The sequence below is a fragment of the Meriones unguiculatus genome, chromosome 8, assembly GCF_030254825.1.
Source record: "Meriones unguiculatus strain TT.TT164.6M chromosome 8, Bangor_MerUng_6.1, whole genome shotgun sequence".
Classification (NCBI taxonomy): Eukaryota; Metazoa; Chordata; class Mammalia; order Rodentia; family Muridae; genus Meriones; species Meriones unguiculatus.
Window position 1 is genome coordinate 77,705,852 of NC_083356.1, and position 19,192 is coordinate 77,725,043.

At 46.4% G+C, this 19,192-nt stretch overlaps 2 protein-coding genes and 1 long non-coding RNA gene across 3 annotated transcripts in view; 2 read left to right on the plus strand and 1 right to left on the minus strand.

The window, feature by feature from the left end:
• Window positions 1–19,192, plus strand: part of Cntrl (centriolin) — a 327,805-nt gene that overhangs the window by 215,369 nt on the left and 93,244 nt on the right. The gene's annotated exons all lie outside the window — the stretch shown is intronic.
• Stom (stomatin) overlaps window positions 1–19,192 on the minus strand; it is a 22,568-nt gene continuing 3,376 nt past the window's right edge. Inside the window, exons 2-7 of the mRNA XM_021653683.2 lie at window positions 11,751–11,854; window positions 10,482–10,554; window positions 8,775–8,857; window positions 6,652–6,855; window positions 5,522–5,656; window positions 1–2,106 (exon numbers count right to left, since the gene is read on the minus strand). Of these exons, the coding sequence (XP_021509358.1) occupies window positions 1,912–2,106; window positions 5,522–5,656; window positions 6,652–6,855; window positions 8,775–8,857; window positions 10,482–10,554; window positions 11,751–11,854 (794 nt within the window). The 3' untranslated portion in view covers window positions 1–1,911. The remainder of the gene's footprint in view (window positions 2,107–5,521; window positions 5,657–6,651; window positions 6,856–8,774; window positions 8,858–10,481; window positions 10,555–11,750; window positions 11,855–19,192) is intronic.
• The window catches only part of LOC132655885 (uncharacterized), a 27,515-nt gene continuing 13,940 nt past the window's right edge, over window positions 5,618–19,192 (plus strand). Inside the window, exon 1 of the long non-coding RNA XR_009593822.1 lies at window positions 5,618–5,731. This is a non-coding gene — a long non-coding RNA (uncharacterized LOC132655885). The remainder of the gene's footprint in view (window positions 5,732–19,192) is intronic.

Genomic DNA, 19,192 nt, shown 5'->3' on the forward strand with positions numbered 1-19,192 from the left:
GCAGGTCACAGGGTCCACACTTTATTGTACGCGGCTGAGGGGGAGGAGGCAAGGAACCCTTCCAACTCTGCTTCCTATAAGCTTGCTGCTCTCCACCCCTCTCTGGGGCTGAACTTCAGCCTACTGGATTACTAATTCATAAGGCACAGAAGCAAAGGCCAGTTGGTGTCTGGAGGGAGCGATTTAGAGAACCAAGTGCACCAGTTTCCACCTCCAAGAAGGTGTTTTCATCAGGACAAGGGCCTTCCTGGTCCTCACTGAGGGAGAGCCACTTCTCCAAACAGATGAAAGCATTACTTTAGATTCAAAATGTAAATGCAACTTGGGTCCAGGGGGACGTACTATGCACACCTGTAGAGACCCCAGCTGGGTTCAAGGCTTATAACAGGGTGTGCATGGGGGAGGGGGGACGGAAGTTCTGTATGGGGAGCTAAGAGCAGTCAACAGTGCTGCTGCAGCAGGGAGCCATTCTTTCAGGCTTCTCCAGGTGAAGCAAGAGCCTCAAAGCTGTTGCAAAAGTCACCAGCAAGCTTTCCAGGCCAAGGGAAGGGTGTCACAATGAGAAACTGCGGCCCTGAGGGGTGGACCACTTCCTCTATTGGTATCAACATTTTGTATGAGGAAAACAAAACAAGTCAAACAAAGCGTTTTCCCTCTGCACAGAGAGCTAGCTTAGCATGGTGTCTATGCACAAAGCCCTTACGCTACTCACGTGGGATTAGTAATCACAATATTTCACAGTATGCAAGAGTTAATAGTATGCAGACAGCGAAGTATAATGGTTTTCTTAAAATTTTTAAAAAGTACTTCAGTACTTAAGCTATTCAAATGGGCATATAACAATTATTTATACAACTTAAAAAGGTATTTTTTAAAAATCAAAATGATTTAAAAACCTTATACATGAAAATCGGCAAAAACTCAGAAAAGAAGCACTTTCTATGGTAAGAATTGGGCTGCTTTTGAAGGCAGCACAGAGGGGACTCATCACGAAGGTTTAAAAACTGCACCTACTGTTTTCAAGAGGACTAGCACAGCAATGCAGCCGGTCTCAGAAGGGCCAGTGGGAGCCTTTTTGTTGATTGATCATTTCTTGGGTTCTGAGAGGATCAAGCAGGAAGAGAGGATTATTCCAAAGCACAGTTTGGGCTTACAGCAGGGAGATGGACATTGAGGAAATATCTTTCCTTAAGAGTCCCAGAAGGGCTGGGCAGTGGTAACTCACACCTTTAATCCCAGCACTCGGGAGGCAGAGGCAGGTGGACCTCTGTGAGTTCGAGGCCAGCTTAGTCTACAGAGTATAGGACAGAGGTGCAGGACAGCCAGGGCTACACAGAGAAACCCTGACTTGAAAAACCAAAAATAAAATAAAAAACGAATTCCCGGAAGGGAAGGCACAGGTGGCCCTGAGAAGCGGGTGGCACAGGTCTTCACTGTGGCAGAGCGTTTACCCAGTGGGGTCCTGTGGCCTGTCTAGGCTGTGTCCCTTGTTCTGACTTGACTGCTCGCACACAGCTCAGAACAACTTAAAGGAAGTCAGAAGAGCGCTTCAACCTACTCCAGAATAAAGACATAGACTTAAATGAAGAGTAAGATTATTGCATGTAAACTCTCCATCTCTGTCTCTCTGTGTTTACGAGCCAACATTGTTTTGGTGCTAGGATTAAACCCAGAGCCTTGGGCATGCTGAGCAGGTGCTGAGTGCTAAGTACTAAGCTACACTGCTAGCTCCAGAGTAAGCCTGCTTTTATGGCTCCTACCTGTTCTAAGAGCCCCACATTCTACACACAGAAAAGGGGGGAGAGGGGTGGACGGTCAAGCTTCCTGCTAATCTCCCCGTGAGTTAAAGGCTATTTTGGTCCCCACTTTACACTGGGAGGGGTCTGCACAGCTCTACATGGACCTGCAAGCTCAGTGTTTAAAAGTCATGATGCTCTGCAGCATGTCGATGGGCAGAGGAAAGACAATGGTGGAGTTTTTCTCTGCAGCGATGGTGGTGAGTGTCTGAAGGTACCGGAGCTGAAGGGCCGCAGGAGACTCGGTGATAACTATGGAAGCTTCTTTGAGAGCTCTGGACGCATTCATTTCCCCCTCAGCTGCGATCACCTATAAAGCGGGAGGAAGAGGTCAGTCGGCAAATAGCACGATGCCACAAAGCAGTCTTCAGGGGAGGGTTCAAATGCCTTAGACAACATGTGGGAACCCATGAACCCAGTAATCCCTAGACACTCGGTTTCCAGGGACTCTCCTTCCTGAAACTGAATTGCTTAAGGCTCTGTCTTGCTCGAGGCACTCTCTCTTACTGCTTCCTGGTCACTCGTGGAACAGCCCACAGCTCTGCAAAGGGGTGAGCAACTGACCTCAATGTGTGGATACAAACCTTTTGCAAGTCAGATGGATTTCCAGTTCTTTGAAATCAAAGAAAGGAAGCGTTTACTGAACTGAAAACCGACAGGTCTTGTTTGATAAAAGATGGCAGTACAGGTTTCAGGTTTTAGCATACTGACTTGCGTGCATGCCAGGAGGCGTAGGACAACAGTCAAAAGCTCTGCCTCCATCTACTTATGTATCTAGTAACGATGACTTCGGAGGAATTCTGAGACCCTTGTAGACTCCCCTTCAGACCTACAGAAAGCTTTCAGTCTGGCCCGTCCGAAATATACTGCTGCAATATACTGCTGCGGGATGAGAAAATGATTCCCAACAGTTGCCTTGGTCATACTGTTTCTGCACAGCAACAGAAAAGCAGCGAGTACTCTATACTCTTGAGATGAGGCAGCATTTCATGGCATCATCATGAGGCAGATGGTGAAGGGCTGCTGTGGCACACTGCTGGTAAACAGGAGCGTGAACCTGTGAGCTACACGCTGAGGAGTGCCGCTCTCAGCCACGGGCTCTGAGAGCATCCAGCTTCAGTAGATACTGCTGGGCTGTCTTCCCAAGGGGTGGTACCAATGAACATTCCCACACTAGAACACAAGCACCCCAGCTCCTGCCTCCACACTGCTGACTCTTCTCACCTTGTGTTTCAAGCCACCGATGGGTATCTAGGGTGGCAGCAGCCTGCGACTTGAATTTGAGTTTCCCTGTGACTAACTAACTTGAGGGCTTTTGTTCTGAAGTCTGTTTATGGGTCCACGCACCCGCTCGCTATCTCTCTTCTGTAACTTGCTTACTGAAGAGGTAGCCACCCTCTATTTCCCATGAGAGCATGAGGGTGAGCTGACAACTATTTCAGAGTTCCTTATTTTACTAGTATACTTTTCAGAAGCAGGTCCAGTGTGTGAACCCTAAACCTTGAGGACAGTCATCCCTTGCCCAGGTTCATGCCACCATCGTCAGGCTAACCTGACAGCCTCGTCTAAGGGACAGCATTCTAGCTGGCCTTCTGTATCTTTTCACTCCTTGTTATAAAGGGAAGACAGGAACCTTTGAGAATGGTGGGAGGTTCCGGGGGAATCAGAATGGGAAAGAGGGGCGTGGAGAGTTCTCATAAGAACTCAACTGTGGGACCTTGAGAAAAATCACTCAGCTCTTTCGGCCTTCAGCTTTCAGTGACAAGGATGGCAAACAAGTTTCATTTTCAGGGCTGACTCCAAGCAGCTGAGGGTTGTTATCTGGAGCCCTGCAAAAGGAGTCTGATGCCAAGTGTAACCTCAGTGGAAAACAGCTCTGTAGTTAATTACTGACAGGGGAATAGAAGGGCAGGCTTTCAGATCCTTTAACTCTGATATTTTGTGTATGAGCAATTATAGTCTAAAAATGGGCTTTCAGTTAATGACAGATAATAAGGTAAAAGCAATTCCTAATTTTCAAATAACCGGATGGTAATAGGGAACATTTAATAACCCTGTACATATATTTAGTCCCTGAAAGTGATGGTTTTGCAGGAAAGCACTTGAGAGTTCTGCCATGTCATCATGAGCATCCATGAGCATCCACCAAATACATGAAAGCTCTAGCTGATAAAAAAAAAGTTCTGCAGGCACCTACCCCTCTACCTGGTCCCTGCCGGCTAAGAAACTCTAGTGGACAATCTGTGTCTTAGGCAGGTGGCTGTCCTATGAGACAGAAAGGGGTTGTGGTCAGCCAATCACCAACTACTACTGCTTTCCAGTGAGGATGAATTGGCTCGCCCCTGTCCTTAGGAGATCTGTCAAAGGCACAGCCAACCCTCCTGTGAAAACTGCTCTAGCTGTTCTCAGGGCGGGGCTGTGTGGCTACCATCAGCTGTGGCCTTGTCCTTGTTGTACCAGAGAGAATCCCTCTTCTACACATGAGGCTCTGTCCTTTTCGGCTCCCTCAGGAATGCTGTGGCTCTGGGGTGAGAAGAGCTCCACCATGGCCGTTACAGGGAGGCAAAGCCTTGTCCAGCTCTGACAAGGCCAGCCTGTATTTCCGGTCCTTGGGTTTGATGAGATACCTTCATATTTTGACACATTGTCATCTTGAAAGAGACTTTTTATTTTCTTTTGAGGTTAGCTTAAATATTTCCTCAGCACTACCAGAAGGGCCACTCATGCAGGCTTACGACAAAGATAAGGTGAAGATGAAAAGAAAAAGAAAACACAAAAAGAGAAAGAAAGTGTGGAATAGGAGAAAGAAGAAACAGTATGAAGGAAGAAGTTCCTGGGCAAAAAGAGAGGGTGAAAAAGATAAGAATAAGGAGGAATGAATGACAGCAAACTGATGCAACTGTCTTGTGCTCTGAAAGTCAACCTGCCTTTAATAATAGACCGAGGAAATTAAAAAATAAAACAAAACCCTTTTCAGGGGCTGGAGAGATGGCTCTGTGGTTAAGAGTGCTGTCTGCTCTTCCAAAGGACCCGGGTTCAATTCCCAGCACCCACATGGCAGCTCACAAACTGTCTGTAACCTCAATTCCAAGGGATCTGACACCTTCACACTAATGCACATAAAATAAAATTTAAGGAAAAAAATAATCGATCGAGGAAACAAAGCAGGAGGCTCACAATCGTGAGAGAATGATATGACTCTAAGAGACCTGAGTGAAAAAGCCAAGGTGCAGGACAGCGTGTGTCGTGTGGCTTCCCTGGTGCCAATAATCCAACAACCTAGTCAGACAAAATCAAGTACAGGACTAGGGAGGCGGCTCACTCACTAGAGTGCTTTCTGTACAGTCACAAGGACCAGCCCGCGGGCTCCCCAGCACTCATGCAAAAGCAAGGCATGGTGGCACACATCTGTGACCTCTGTACGGAGGAAGGAGGCCGGTGGGTCCTGGGGCCCTGCTGGCCAGACAGTCTCACCAGATGGTGAGGTCCAGGTTCAGAGAGGCCTGTCTTAAAATGCTCATGCATTCATACAGAACACACACACACCTGTTTAGAGTGGTGTCCTCTGAGGAAACAGGGTTTGGGGTGATAGGCAGGGTTTCTATCCTTATTAAACATTCCCGGCTCTTCTACTCTTTTTTTCAGTGAGAGGGTTTTATTACTGTGGCATTTAAAAAGAAAAACTAAAGCAGAACAACAGAACCTGAACAAACAGGAAGCATTACCTTGGCTCTGGCCTCCCGGGCAGCCTCGGCCTCCGCAGCCATGGCTCTCTGCAGCTGCACTGGCAGTTTCACGTCCTTAATCTCCACGCGCTCTACCCTTATTCCCCAGTCATCAGTGGCGTCATCCAGCGTGCTCTGGAAAGAGAAGTGAGGCACCACGGCTCCTGTCCAGATGCCCAGAGCAGCCGCAGCCACTGGGATGTGGTGTAGGTAAGGTTTGGTGAGGCAGGGGCGTGAGGAAATGCATGATTCTGCTACTGCTGAGCGAATGTGGGCTGGCAAATGTCTAAGGAGCTGTAAAGGGACTGTCTATCCGTAGTCTCCGCTGCAACTACTGCAAACAGTCTGCCCTGCCGCCATAGAGCTACCTGCATAATGCACAAGTGAACCCTGTGTTCCAGTGAACTGTCACAAACAGAGCAGCCAGCCGAGGAGCTTGGCTCACCAGTAGCCTGCCAACTCCCCCCCCCCCGAGTTAACGTGACGCGTGCACGCCTGTCTCTCCTTCCTCCTCTACAAGGGCAGGAGTGAACGATACTCTCTGTGTCTGTGATGGATCGTACGGATCGTGCATTGTTAGCAGGGAGGGGGCAGTAACGCTGAGGAAATGCAAGTCCCACCCGGGTGGCAGAGCTCGTTAGAGGCACTCTGAGCTGTAGAGTGACTGCCTATTTCAAAACCAAAGAAATCACAGATTTTAACCGTGATGAAACCTCTACGAAGAGTAGGAATTTATATTTACAGGGCTGTAACTTTTTTGAACAAGCTATTAACATCTAGGTCACAGGCGAGACTGGAAAGCATGGCAATTACATGGGGATCTGTGGGACATGTCCATAGGCCAATACTTAGACTGTCTTGAGAATAGCCCCAAAGCCATTATGATCTACGAGGATCATGTGGATTCAGGGGAAGACACCGGAAGAGATTTTAAAACAGCATGCACAGGAGTGTGTGAACCCATGGGTATTAGTCTGAAAACATTTCTAGAGTCTGAAAAACCTAAAAAGAAAAAAGCAGCCACCCCCACGTCTGGGTGAGCAGTCATGGACTCAGCTTCAGTTCTCTGTCTCTAGTTAGCTAACTGGCAGTGAGCATGCCTCACCTGCACGTGGTGTGATCTCTCTCACCTGCATGTGGTGTGCAATCTCTTCTCTGTCAGAGAGGATCTGAGACAGGTTCTTGGTGCCCAGCGCATTCCTGAGGGTGGTTTGTGCCAAAAGACGGGTTGCCGAGTCTGCATTGGTGATATTGGCCACAGCCAGGGTTGCATTCTGAACGCGGTAATAGACCACGCCATCCACACTGATCGTCACTGAATCCTTAGTGAGGACCTACAGGAGGAAGGCGATCACAGCTGCCTTAGCCTCTTCACTGTCACAACAAATGCCATCTTACGAACCCTTAAGCAATAGCTGAGTTTCTCCGGTAAGGCATCAGGTTTAGAGACTTAAAGGAATATTCCTATTTATCCAGGTCCACAGAGTCAGTCCCTCAGCACATTTTGAGATGCCATTCAAAAGTGGCATTGTTCTGGCTCGTTTCTTCCCACCATTTACTGTCTTCTCAGGAGCGCCGTCCTAGGCACATCCCTTGTGCCTCTGTGGAGTGACGCACTGAGTGGGCTGTGTGGATGCCTCTGCTAGACTGTGAGTGTCCCAGGGGCAAGCTCTTCTGTTACTCTAGCACTGGCAGTGTGGCTGACACATGGCAGAGGGTCACTAGGTGAGAGGTGAACTGAGATCCTAGGAAGGGAATGGTGAACCATGTGACCCACCAACCCCTCGTCTGCAAGACGAGGCTGGCAGCACCGCCTCCTACCATAGTTCTGCAGCCGAGGGAGGGGGGCGTCGTCATGCAGGAAGTCTTCTGAAGGCATCCCGGCTATGTCAATGAGAAGCTGGGCAGCTGCGAGGCCCAGGCTGGCCGGTTAGCTCTGCCAGGCACCGAAGCGGTGCTCTCTCTTGTTTTGCAATCTCAAACACCTCTGACTTGAACAGGGGGATTTGTTAACAAATGCGCGGGTCTAATATTACCGTCTCGTGAGACCGCCTCTCATAATGCGGTGGGGAAACGAACGCTACTCACGGATTCCTGCCGCTGTGGCTGCCACAGTTCAACACTGCGGCTTCTCTGAGCACTGGCAGAGTGGGTGATGCTCCCCTCCCTCTGCAGTAGGATCACAAGGGCTGGGAAAGAGTTGCTTGCCAAGTTTTCAGCGAAAGGCAGAAGCTCACAGCCACAAGCCAGATGCCCGCAGCGTCTACACAAGGAAATGCCACCATTCCCAGCCCCTCGAAAGGGCCCCAGAGAGCCCGTCTTCCTGAATGACAGGGGAACGTGAAGAATCCGAGACGCTCTCAGGTTTCTTCTCAAAAGGGTTGGGTGGGAATTATTTCTGGCTCACTGACTTTGTGTGGACTGAAAGGTCTGACCTTACCAAGTGCTTGGATCAGTACCAGTTAGGGAGCCCAAACTGGCTCCTGGACTTTGTGATTTCTGACAAGCTGGGCTCCAACACCACCTTGAGCTCCCGGCCTGTGCCAGGAGCACTGTCCTCCCTGCTCTCCCACAGCTAGCCCCTCAGCAGCCTGCGGGTTTCCTGTCTGCGGTGTTACTTTGTCTCCTCACAGATGGGTACCAAATGGCCACGGAGAGCTGGGGTCCGCTGCAGTTGCCCCTGAGCTGGGAAAACAACAGACAGAGAATCCCAGGAGCTGGGAGCTGAGGATCTCTCTCAGTGCAACCACCTCAGTCTAGGAAATGGCTGTAACCACGAGCTGTTTGTGAAGAAATTTGAAAAGGCTCGAAATGACCACAGAGATTCCTAAGATGCCAAATGGGCAGGTTCTAATTCTGCTTTTAGCCAATTTATCTCTAATGACAAGGAAGACCCTTAGAAAGAATGTTGAACTAGATTCTTTGTTTTTCCTGTCGGAGACCCATGCAAGAGAGCTGTGGTCAGAAAGATGATTCCAACAATGATGGTTCTCAGGCACCACACCGTGTTTCTAATGACAGTGACAGGCGCTCACACAGTGCTTCATGTTCAGGCCCCATGCATTTCGCTCACTCCTTACAACACCCTATCAAGTAGGCCTTACCATTACAACCTCCATTTTACAGTTGAGGACACTGGGACACAGAGAATTTAAAGACCCGCTCAAGGTCACAGAGCCGGGAAAAGAGCCGGCAGCCAGGATTGTAAGCTCTGACTTTCCAGTGCCAGGGAGCCACAGTGAGACCTGCTTACCTCCTGAGGAGGAATATCGAAGGAGATGGTTCTCATGTCCACTTTGATGAAGCTGTCAGTGCAGGGCAGGATGAAAAACAAACCTGCAACACACAGGACCAGAGAGACCAATTAGGCTCCATTTATCCTCCATCCGGTCTATGGAGTCAGTTCAGGCTGTTGTTCCTTTTTCTTTAAAAAAAAAAAAAAAAAGATTAATTTATTCATTATTTATACAGTGTTCTGCCTGCACGTATGCCTGCATGCCAGAAGAGGGCACCCGATCTCATTTTTCAGATGCTTCTGAGCCACCATGTGGGTGCTGGGAATTGAACTCTGGACCTTTGGAAGAGTAGCTAGTGCTCTCAACCTCTGAGCCATCTCTCCAGCCCCAGACTGCTATTCTCAACATGGCTCATTCACTTCTCACCTCTAAGAATTTACTTAGAGCTTCTCTGGACCCATTTTCCTGAGCCACAGCCCAGAGCATGCAGGCCTCTCCGGAATCAGCGTGCCTCTCTAGCACTTTCCCTGTCAGCAGGTCCCAAGTTCTCATTGGGCACCGTTCCTCTGCTGTGTTCTCTCCCCTCCGTGGCTCTGCATGTGTTGCTGTTTCTGTCAGGAATATCCCTGTGGCAAATACTCTGCACTTCAGAACTCAGACAGGCCAGCTGCTGTTGGAATTCACGGTACTTGGAAGGCTGAAGGCAGGAGGACTGCTCAGATTTGAAGCCAGCTTGGGGAACACAGTGAATTTCAGGTCAACCTGTGAGATGCTGTCTCAAAAAGAAAAGAAGCAAACAAAGCAGAGGGGCTGAGACGATTCAGGGGTCAAGAACATCTACTGCGCATCTAAATGACCCTTCCCAGCACCCATACAGACAGCTCACAGCTGCCTCTAACTCCAGTGTTGAGGATGCTGGCTCTCTTCTGGACTCCAAAGGCACCTGCAACTCATGTGCACACACACACATAGACAAAAAAATTAAATAATAAAAATAAGTACTTAAGAAAACAAAACAATGAAATGGAAAAGCTTTGTCCCTTCTTCAGGTCAGTTGCTCTTCTCGGGGTCTCTTGCACTTCTCTGTCAGGGTTCGGTGGCTACTGATTCATAACACTAAATGCTGGGCTTGGAATCTGTCTCTTTGTTGGTGTCTGGTTGTTGGGCGGCATGCCCTTTGATAAGGGGACTGTGTTCTGCTCTCCCTTGTGTTCCCAGAGCCTCCTCGGGCGTGGTGGCACATCCTGTAAGGACTAAAGTCCTTTCCTTGGTTAGGTTCTCCTGCTCAGCCTCCCATTGCCAAGGCCATTGCTGGCCAAGGCCAATGATAACCTAATCGCTCTAAACAGATAATAAAGGGAAGGGTGGGCAGCATCCACACTGGCCAGAGCCACTGCTCTTGCTATATAGCTTCTGCTCCAAGCAGAGGCCTCACTGGGGAACTCACATCAGTAAGACAGTTGAGTCTCGCAGACTGGAGGAAAGGCTCAGCAGTATAGAGCACCTGATGCTCTTCCAGAAGACCAGAGTTCAATTCCTAGCACCTACATTAGGTGGCTCCCCAATTCTGTAACTCCAGCTACAGGAGGATCCCATAGCCTGGCCTCTGTGGGTACCAGTACGCACGTGCACATACCCACACTAGATATGCACATATGCAGAGGGGTTTAAAAAAAATACAAAAACACAACACTTCGGTTTCCAGGCAGAAACCTAGCACTGACCAGGTCCTCTGGCTCCTCCTTGCAAAATGCGACCCAATCTAAAGATGATGACTCTTTCATACTCTTTCACGATCTGGAATAAAGACACGGATGAGAATTAATCATGATGACCACGAACATTTACGCGCCTAGCTCCCCAGCGTGTTTCTGCTCTGACCGGGTTCAGTGCCTTCCGTTGCTTTCTCCCTTTCCTGACAGTCTCTATAAGCTGCACATCTGGGGTGTGTGCTTTCCACGCACAATGCTCATTTACGATATACACATGCTTTGTTTGTTTGGCTAATTTATTTCAATTTTTATTTTTTTATATTAATTACAGTTTATTCACTTCGTATCCCAGCTGAAGCCCCCTCCTTCCTTCCTTCCCAATCCCACCCTCCCTTCCTGTTTTACTAATTTTAAAAGCAATAGACCAGCAGCAATTGATGACATATGCCTCTAACCCCAGAACTCTACCGGCAGAAACAGAAGGATGGTGTTGCTGAGCCAACCTGAACTACAACGTGAGTTCAAGGCCAGCCTGCACTGTCTAAAAGCTCCTGCTTCAAAACACAGAACAGATACACTGGCTGTGGAACACAGAGAAGGCCATCCCCACACCCACCCTTGACTGTTAGCATCCCTAACTGAGTTAACTCATCCTTAACATGAGTTAGCATCCCTTACTCATGTTTCGTTTGCTCAGAAAAGCTTATAGCTCTTCTTCTGATTCCGTTAATTACAATACAATTTATCAGAAGATGCAGGCAGCATACCCATTATTTTAGGAACTTGCAAATGACAGTTGTTCGTTATTAACCTAGGTTTTCATAACTCTGTAGGTAAGAGAGCTGTGCTGGGGAGCATCCGCTCCATGCCAGGCTCTTCACTATGTTAAAGCAGGCAGCTCCCTTCCTCCCCGCCCATCATCCTAAAGGAGGGACTGCCATTTTCTCCGATTTTACAAGTGAGGAGACATAGCAAAGGTGCTGCCGTCAGGGAGCCTGCCACCCAGCCCAGCCATCCTGCTGTAGGACCTTTTCTCAAAGGATCATCTCACACCCCGACACAGAAAACTGTGGCACAGTGATGCTCACTTTGCCTGTGAGGAAGGACTGAGCAAATAGTGGCTGCAGATTCTGAGATTCTGATAGATTCATCTGCAGAATCTATCCAAAAGAGAGATGAAAGAGAAAGAGCCACAGGCCAGGATGGTCTCCCTCTGTCTGTCCCACAGATCATGGAGGTAGCAGCTGGCCTTGTGTCAGAAGCGAAAGAAATGCTCTTTACCTTTATGCAAATCCATATTGATAGTGGGAAGGTTATAATTACGAACAAGAATGAGACGGCCACCAAAATCCAGCCACAGGGTCCCAGATCTGCCTTGGCATTTTCTGTTGAGAACAAAACCATACAGCCTGTTATGGGTATGGTCACTTTATCCCCACTGCTCCCAGCACAGCCCTGTGCTTGGCATTTTGCTGGCTGACCTACCTGCGCTTCCTTTTCTAATTCTCATATGGCCCTGAAACATGTGTGCCTACTCTTTTCTCATATCACCCATCTTTTTGCCCAGCATATGTTTACTGAATACCTCTGTGGTTGCTTTGTCTCATGATGTGAAATAACAAAAATGAAGACTATTCAGCTTCAAACAAGAGCCGAGAATAGTGAGGAATAAGACAGTTATGATGCCAGGTGCAAACAGAACTGGGTGGGAGAGTGGCACACACTGGGGTGGAGGCGAGAGGGGGTGCACAACCACTGTCAGCATCCTAACAGAAAGGAAAATGCCGACAAAGAGGCAGGGAAGAATGCAGATGGGTATTCTGGTTCAGGGCACAGCATGACTGACTCCAGATGAAAAACTGTGATCCAAGCATATAATCCCATTAGAGCATCTTTCTACAAATTACTTCTGCAGGCTGCTGCCCAGGGCTTACGAGCCACCACCCACTTCCTGATTAGTGGCCAGGCTGTTTCTGGTTTCTCGCTATTAAAGACAATTCTGTGATGAGCATCATGGTACTTCCTTCCTCATCTGCATATCAATAGTGCTTTTGTTGAATTACAAACGCAATACATACCCGCCTGCTGCAAAGAGTGTACAAAAGTATAAAAAAGAAAGGAAAATTACTTTAAACTCAGAGACAGTAACTATTTTGGTTACTATTCTACCAATCTCTCTCCTGGCTCACACTCTACTTTAAAATCCAAATAAATAAAATTAGTAGCAAATTTCCCTTTCTAGCAATTGTTCTTTTGCATCTTTCACTAACCTCTATAGCCATGAACTTGTGCTTTTCCTGTTTTTTGACTTAAAAAAAAAATCAAAGTTGTTATGCTTCTGAGGTTTAAAATGTCAAACAAGGGGCTAGTGAGATGACTCAGCAGCTAAAAGTGATTGCTGCCGAAATGGAGAAATTTGAGTTTGGTCCCTGGAATCCTCATGGAAGAAGACAGACCTGACTCCTGCAAATTGTCCCGACCTCCACCTGTGCGCTGTCACACTGGTACTGCGGCATGCGTGTTAGCTGTGGCATGCACATGCAGAGACACGTTTTTACAAGTCAAACGGTTCTATCCGTTAACAGAGTGGCGCGGTGTCCACTCTGCCCACTCTTTACCACCTCTGTGTCCTCAAAAACAAACCAAGCTTTTGGCTGTACTTGCCAGCGTTTGGCGCCAGGGTCTCAGTAACCTACTCGCTTGGGCTCTCCTGGCATTTTCGGTTCTGAGCATTTTCGGTTCTGAGCAGTAGTACTACATGACTTTCACTGCGGAAGAAAATTTGTTCTCCCTTATCACTTCCTCCAGAATGAATGTAAAACTGCACTGTAATTTTGGTTAACCACCAATATGCCAGTCAGAGCTAAGCCATACGGTAAAGTACAAACTAGCATTCCTTCTAGAATTTTTTTTTCCTGTTTTTTTTTTTTTTTTTTTTTTTTGTTTTTTTGGTTTTTTTGGCTTTGCTTAGTCTGATACAGTTGCGGCTGACCCAACCTTACTCCTTAGTCCACGGTCTAAATCTCCTTCAGAACAGCCAGGTATTCCATCAATCCATCAATTTCTTCTCTGGTTTGCACGACTATTATTCTGCAGGTGCCTCCCACTCTCAAGCCTGGGAATCCTCCACGTTTCCCTGTGCTGAGTTTTTACTTTCTTTGTCTTCCTCGGTTTAGTTTGTTTTCTTGGAGCAGACAGGGACTGAGAGAGCCCGTGGAGTGTCTCACCAGCCTCAGGCTTCTGCCATCACTTCAGGTGCGGCTTTAGAGTTATAGAAGCGACACGAGGGGAGAGCACGCCAGGCATACGTTGCTGCTCAGGAGAAAGGGTGAAAGCAGAAACTCCTGGTTGGGCACAGGAAAGAGAGAAGGTGTCGGCAGCTAGAGTAAGGGCCCTGAAACATAGAAGGGTAACCAGAAAGGAGTTTGGTTGTGTTTGTAATGCTCTGATCTGAGTCATGACACACTTAAAGTAACCTAAGTTCCTCCTGACACTTCTAAGTCACAATTCTTGGGCAGGGCCCCTATGCTCCACTGCTTGTGAGGAACTTCTGGCAGGGATTACACAAATGGTGCTTTATAAGTGAGAGGACAGAAGCAACGTGCCTTCCCACAGTACACCTGGGCAATTTCCTACAGGGCATGCATCGTGTTAAGAATACTTTTTCAATCTGGTGTACAGCTCTAATTCTTAGCGCCATCCAGTGAAGTTTTGTTTGTATGTTTGTTTTGGTTTTGTTTTTAAATAGATTCTTGCTATGTAGCTCGGGCTAGCCTGAAACTCACAATCCTCCTGCCTCAGCTTTCCGTGTGCTGGATTAGAGGAATTCCCACCATGACTGACTAGGCTAAATAATTTTAATTCCATTTTATGAACAAAGTAACAGAAAAGACATGATTCTCACAAGGCCATGCCAGGAAGGACAGGGATTCAAATACAATGCCCTTACCCTAAAGAGCATGCTCTAAGTCTCTTTGGCCCTTCCCCATTAAATATAAAAGGTTGTCATTAGAGAAGTGTTCATGTTTGCAGTACTTTCTTAACATAATATCCAACCAGGAAACACTGAGGCAGGCAGTTCTGAGGGTGAAATCTCAGATTCTGACAGAGGAAGCCCTTCCTCTTAGGTGAACTTCCTATTTTGAGCAGAAAAGCTTCAAGGTTCTGAGCTGCACTTCTGTCTGGATTTTATGTGAACTGGATTCCAAAAGACAGACAATTAGCCGCAGATGTTTATCTGGTAATATTTGGTGCTTTCTAAAATGTTGCCCTAAGTCCCTCACACGCCAGGCGGAGTGCAGAGCTCCTGATCGTACAAGATTACAACCCCTTAAGAGCAGGAATGGTTCTTCATAATTTTTTCTTTATGGTGCTGTGGACCAACCCAAGATCTTGAACATGCTAGGCAAGTGCTATTCCATGAATTAGATAGTCTCTCTTGCTCGTTTTGATGCTCCCAACGTACGGCACAGCGTCCTGCAAGAAAAGGACCACCAGGAACTTAGTTTCTCCACTGTACATGACAGTGAGTACTAGACTGGCCTTCTGGAACTGAGATGTCACTTAATAAAGAGACAAGAGGCACCTGGGACCTTTTACTGCACTCAGTGAAAAGAATATTCCACTCAAATTTCCATGATGAAAACTGGAGAAATTGTATTTGCTCCATTTGAAAAAAAAAAAAAAAATCCTCCTAAAAACAAGTGAATTCACCACTTACTTTATGTTAGCTCAGCCAGCCTCGGCTCCAACATGCAAAGATCTGCAGAAAGTACATTTTCAAATGTAACTTGCTCATATCAAATGCATGGCTAGAAATACTGAGGCATTTCCACACCAGGAAAGTGGCACTAGTTCACTTATTTTCTTAATCCCTGTACAGTGAAATGGTCCTATTCTCAACCATCAAAATTCTCTCCCACCTGATCACAGTTCAGCAGGGTGTATAAAGCACATTTCTCAGGACATGAGGTCCCTCTGGGCTCAGAAATGAATCTCAGTCACCCGTGATCGTGGGGCAATTAAGAAGAAGCAATTCTCAGATACCCACCAAAATCTCATAAGCCTCATTTCCTCAGAGTTTCTCAGTTACTAATTTAGGGTGTCTCCTCCCATTAGCTTGCGAGGTAAATGACAAGTTACAGGCAATCAATATTCCCGAGATATTTGGCCTTAAATGCTTCACTGGGATCGGGGATCCCACAATATTTGGTTATAAACATTGTTTTGCCATGTCTTTATGCATTTTCTTTTTCCACTGTGAAACTCCTTCCTGAAAACTGCATTAAAAGTGAACTTTTAACCAATCAGAACTAGGACCTAGGAAAGATGACTCAGCTGTTAAGAGCACTGGCTACCCCTCCATAGGACCTGAGTTTGATTCTCAGCAGCCATCCGCTGGCGCTGGAGTTACAACCCCCTGTAACTCCAGCGCCAGCGGATCCAGTGCCTTCTCTGGCCTCTACAGACCCTGCACGCATTTGGTGCACAGACATAACTGTAGGCAGAAGACTGACGCAAATAAAAATCAATAAACCAGGTGTAATGGTGCATGCCTCTGATCCCAGCACAAAGGAGGCAGAGGCAGGTGAATCTCTTGAGTTCAAGGCCAGCCTGGACTACAGAATGAGTTCTCTGTGTAGCCAGGGCTACACAGAGAAATTTTATCTTGAAAAACCAATTAATAATAATAACTTCAAAGGACCTAAAATGCACACACACACACACACACACACACACACACACACACATTTAAGCTTATTATTACTCAAATTGAGCTTACCTCAAGAAAACTTATTTAAAACCAAACCAAATTATAAACATAAAAGTACAAGTTGTACAGTAACTTTTGTTGTCTGGCTACAGGGAAAGTAAGAGTGCTATCCATCCTGTGTCAGCTGGTTTATTTTAAGAGGAACTGGAGCTAGCATGACGACAAGACTGGCCAGTAATGGATCCCAATCACTATTGAGATTTAATTACAGTAAAGTTCAAAATATATTGGATTTCCTGCACTGAGAAAAGCCAGAAACATGTCTTATATCTAAAATTAGGCCTTGGAGTCAAATGCACCATTGCACAAGGTGACAGGAATGGGCTGAGGAGTTGTTGAAACCATCCAAGTTGCGGTATGTAAGAGGCAATCCTTTCCTTTCCCTTACACATACAGTGGGTGAAACACTTTCTGTTGTAAACTCTCATGAACATGCATTGTCTGGGTACAGAGAAATAGGATGGTTGGGAATTTTATCTTAAAAACACATGCTATCCTGGTCTAACAGCTCCAGGGGTAAATGGTTGGTGAAAATAAAGTCTTTGCAAATTTTTACTTTTCTTCTTAAAGCATTTATATTCAAGATACAACTGTTTCTCCTTCTCCCCTTTCTCTTCTTCCTCTTTTCTTCTTCCTTTCTTTCTTTACCATTATTTCATACCAATCATACCAAAGAATTTAGCAAGCTTTTACCCAAGAAGGGCAAAGAGAAAACAGGCTTGCAGACCACGGGGTTTGAGAAAATACTGAAGCCTATCCTGGCAGTACAAAAACAGCCGTGGGCAGCTCACAAGTATGTGCAAGGGTCAGGGCTGTATTCCCAAAAAATTCACTGAAATCTGATTTTCATATGTAACAAAAAAAAAAAAAAAAAAAAAAAGGAGTACATAAAAATGTAAAAGCTGGGCTGAAGGGATTTTTTTTTTTAATGTAAAAACTATTTACAGAGGCTGGAGAGACAGCTCTGCAGTCAAGAGCGCTTGCAGAGGACCTGAGTTGGTTCCCAGCACCCACATTACTGAGCACAAACATCCAAAATCCACTTCCAGGGCATGTGTTGCCTTCTTTTTACCACAAGAAGCACTAGGAACATAGGCAGTGCACATATGTACATGCAGACAAAACACTCATACACATAAAATTTAAAAATCTAGAAGTGGGGCTATTCACCTAAAAAGGGGCTGGTCCAGTGAGTCCTCGGGAAGTGAGTATGCCGAGTAAAGGGGTAATATATAGGACAGCCGTGTGTGACACGCACCGGCCAACTGCTAAGTGAGTGACGTGGAAGAGAAAAGGAACCTAATACATACAGGACTGAAACTACATGTCAGCAGAAGGGTTCCAGAGCGCACTGCAGAACCATTCTCTGTCCTAAAGGGACAGCTGCTCTCCTCAAGCGCGTGTTCTGAAACAACAAATCCCCACAGATTTTTCCCCAGTCCTTTTAGGAAAGGCTAAACATGGCCCCTGTGGAGAAGCACAGAAGCCTTCAGAGAAGAAAACAGCAGTTTGCTGAGGAGCACTTAAGTCGTTACATTTAGACTTGGCCCAAGATACATACAAACAGAACAGGCACACCCTTACGTTAATGCTTCTTTCTCCTCAAAGCTCTTTTATTTACCCATCTTAAAAATACCCATAGTTCAGATATTCTCCTAAGTCTTTGGCCAGGCGTCGTGGTGTGGGAGGCAGAAGCAGGCAGCTCTCTATCACCGTGAGACTAGCCTGAGGGGTCTACAGAGTGAATTCCAGAGCAGCCAGGACTACACAAGAAATCTTGTCTCAAAAATAAATGAATAAATAAACGTATGTATGTCTTTAGAGGGTAACACTACGTTCATTTGAAAATGGAAATAAAAAGCATAGGACTCTTTACCATTAGATTCCTAATTCTTCCCTTTGATGAACCAAGACACAGGTAAGAGCTTGACAATTTGGTACCAGATTCCAACCCTACCACTTCATTTTATTTTTTATTTTATTTTATTTTATTTTTTTCACTTCATTTTCTTATGAGTAAAATGTAAGAAAGAACAACTTATTTCACAGTGTTATGAAGACCAAATGCGAAAATATGTAAAATGCTTTACACTTAAAGACTATTCAAGTAGTAACCATTATTGTCAGTACAATTTTAAGGTCATTATTAAAAAGCTTCTTTACGGTTCTATTGCTGTGAAGAGACACCATGACCGCTGCAACGCCTACAAAGAAAAACATTGAACTGGGGCTGGATTACACTTCAGGGTGTTAGTCCCTTATCCTCACAGAGGAGGGCACGCTGGCAGACATGGTGCTGGAGAAAGAGCCCAGAGGCCCCAGCTTGACCCACAGGCAGCAGAAGGGGCACCTCAAAGCCCACCCCCTACTGTTGCACTTCCTTCAACAAGGCCACGCCTACTCCATCAAGGCCACACCTCCTAAGACTGCTCCCTGTGGGCCAAGCATTCAAACATGAGCCTATTCAAACCACCACACAAGGAATCAGTGTTTTATTGGGTGAACTGCCTTCTGGGACCTATGTGCCATGGAGAAAATATCAAGACTAACAATCTGTTTGGGGATTCCATCTCCGGGGGAGGAACAGATCCCAGACAGGGCAGTAAATTAGTTCTAAACTTTGTCAGGCCATCTGTGTATGCACTGTTCGCGCTTTCCTCTACCTGCAGGCTCACTGGGAAATGAGTATAGTTTCTGCAAGTCTAGCCATCATTAATCTTTTTTATTCTTTGTTTTCTCCACAAAGTAATCCCATCATAGTTTTTAAAATTTTTAAAAGAGCATTCACATATATCTGTGAGGGTCTCTGAGACCACCGAGGCCGGTAGATGGTATTCTGTGACAGATAAGAAGGCAGTTTGGTTAACACCACTCAGTAGTCAGTGTCGGCTCAAACTTTCGGAATCTGACTTCAGATTTAGGCATATTCAACCACAACACAATTCTGTGA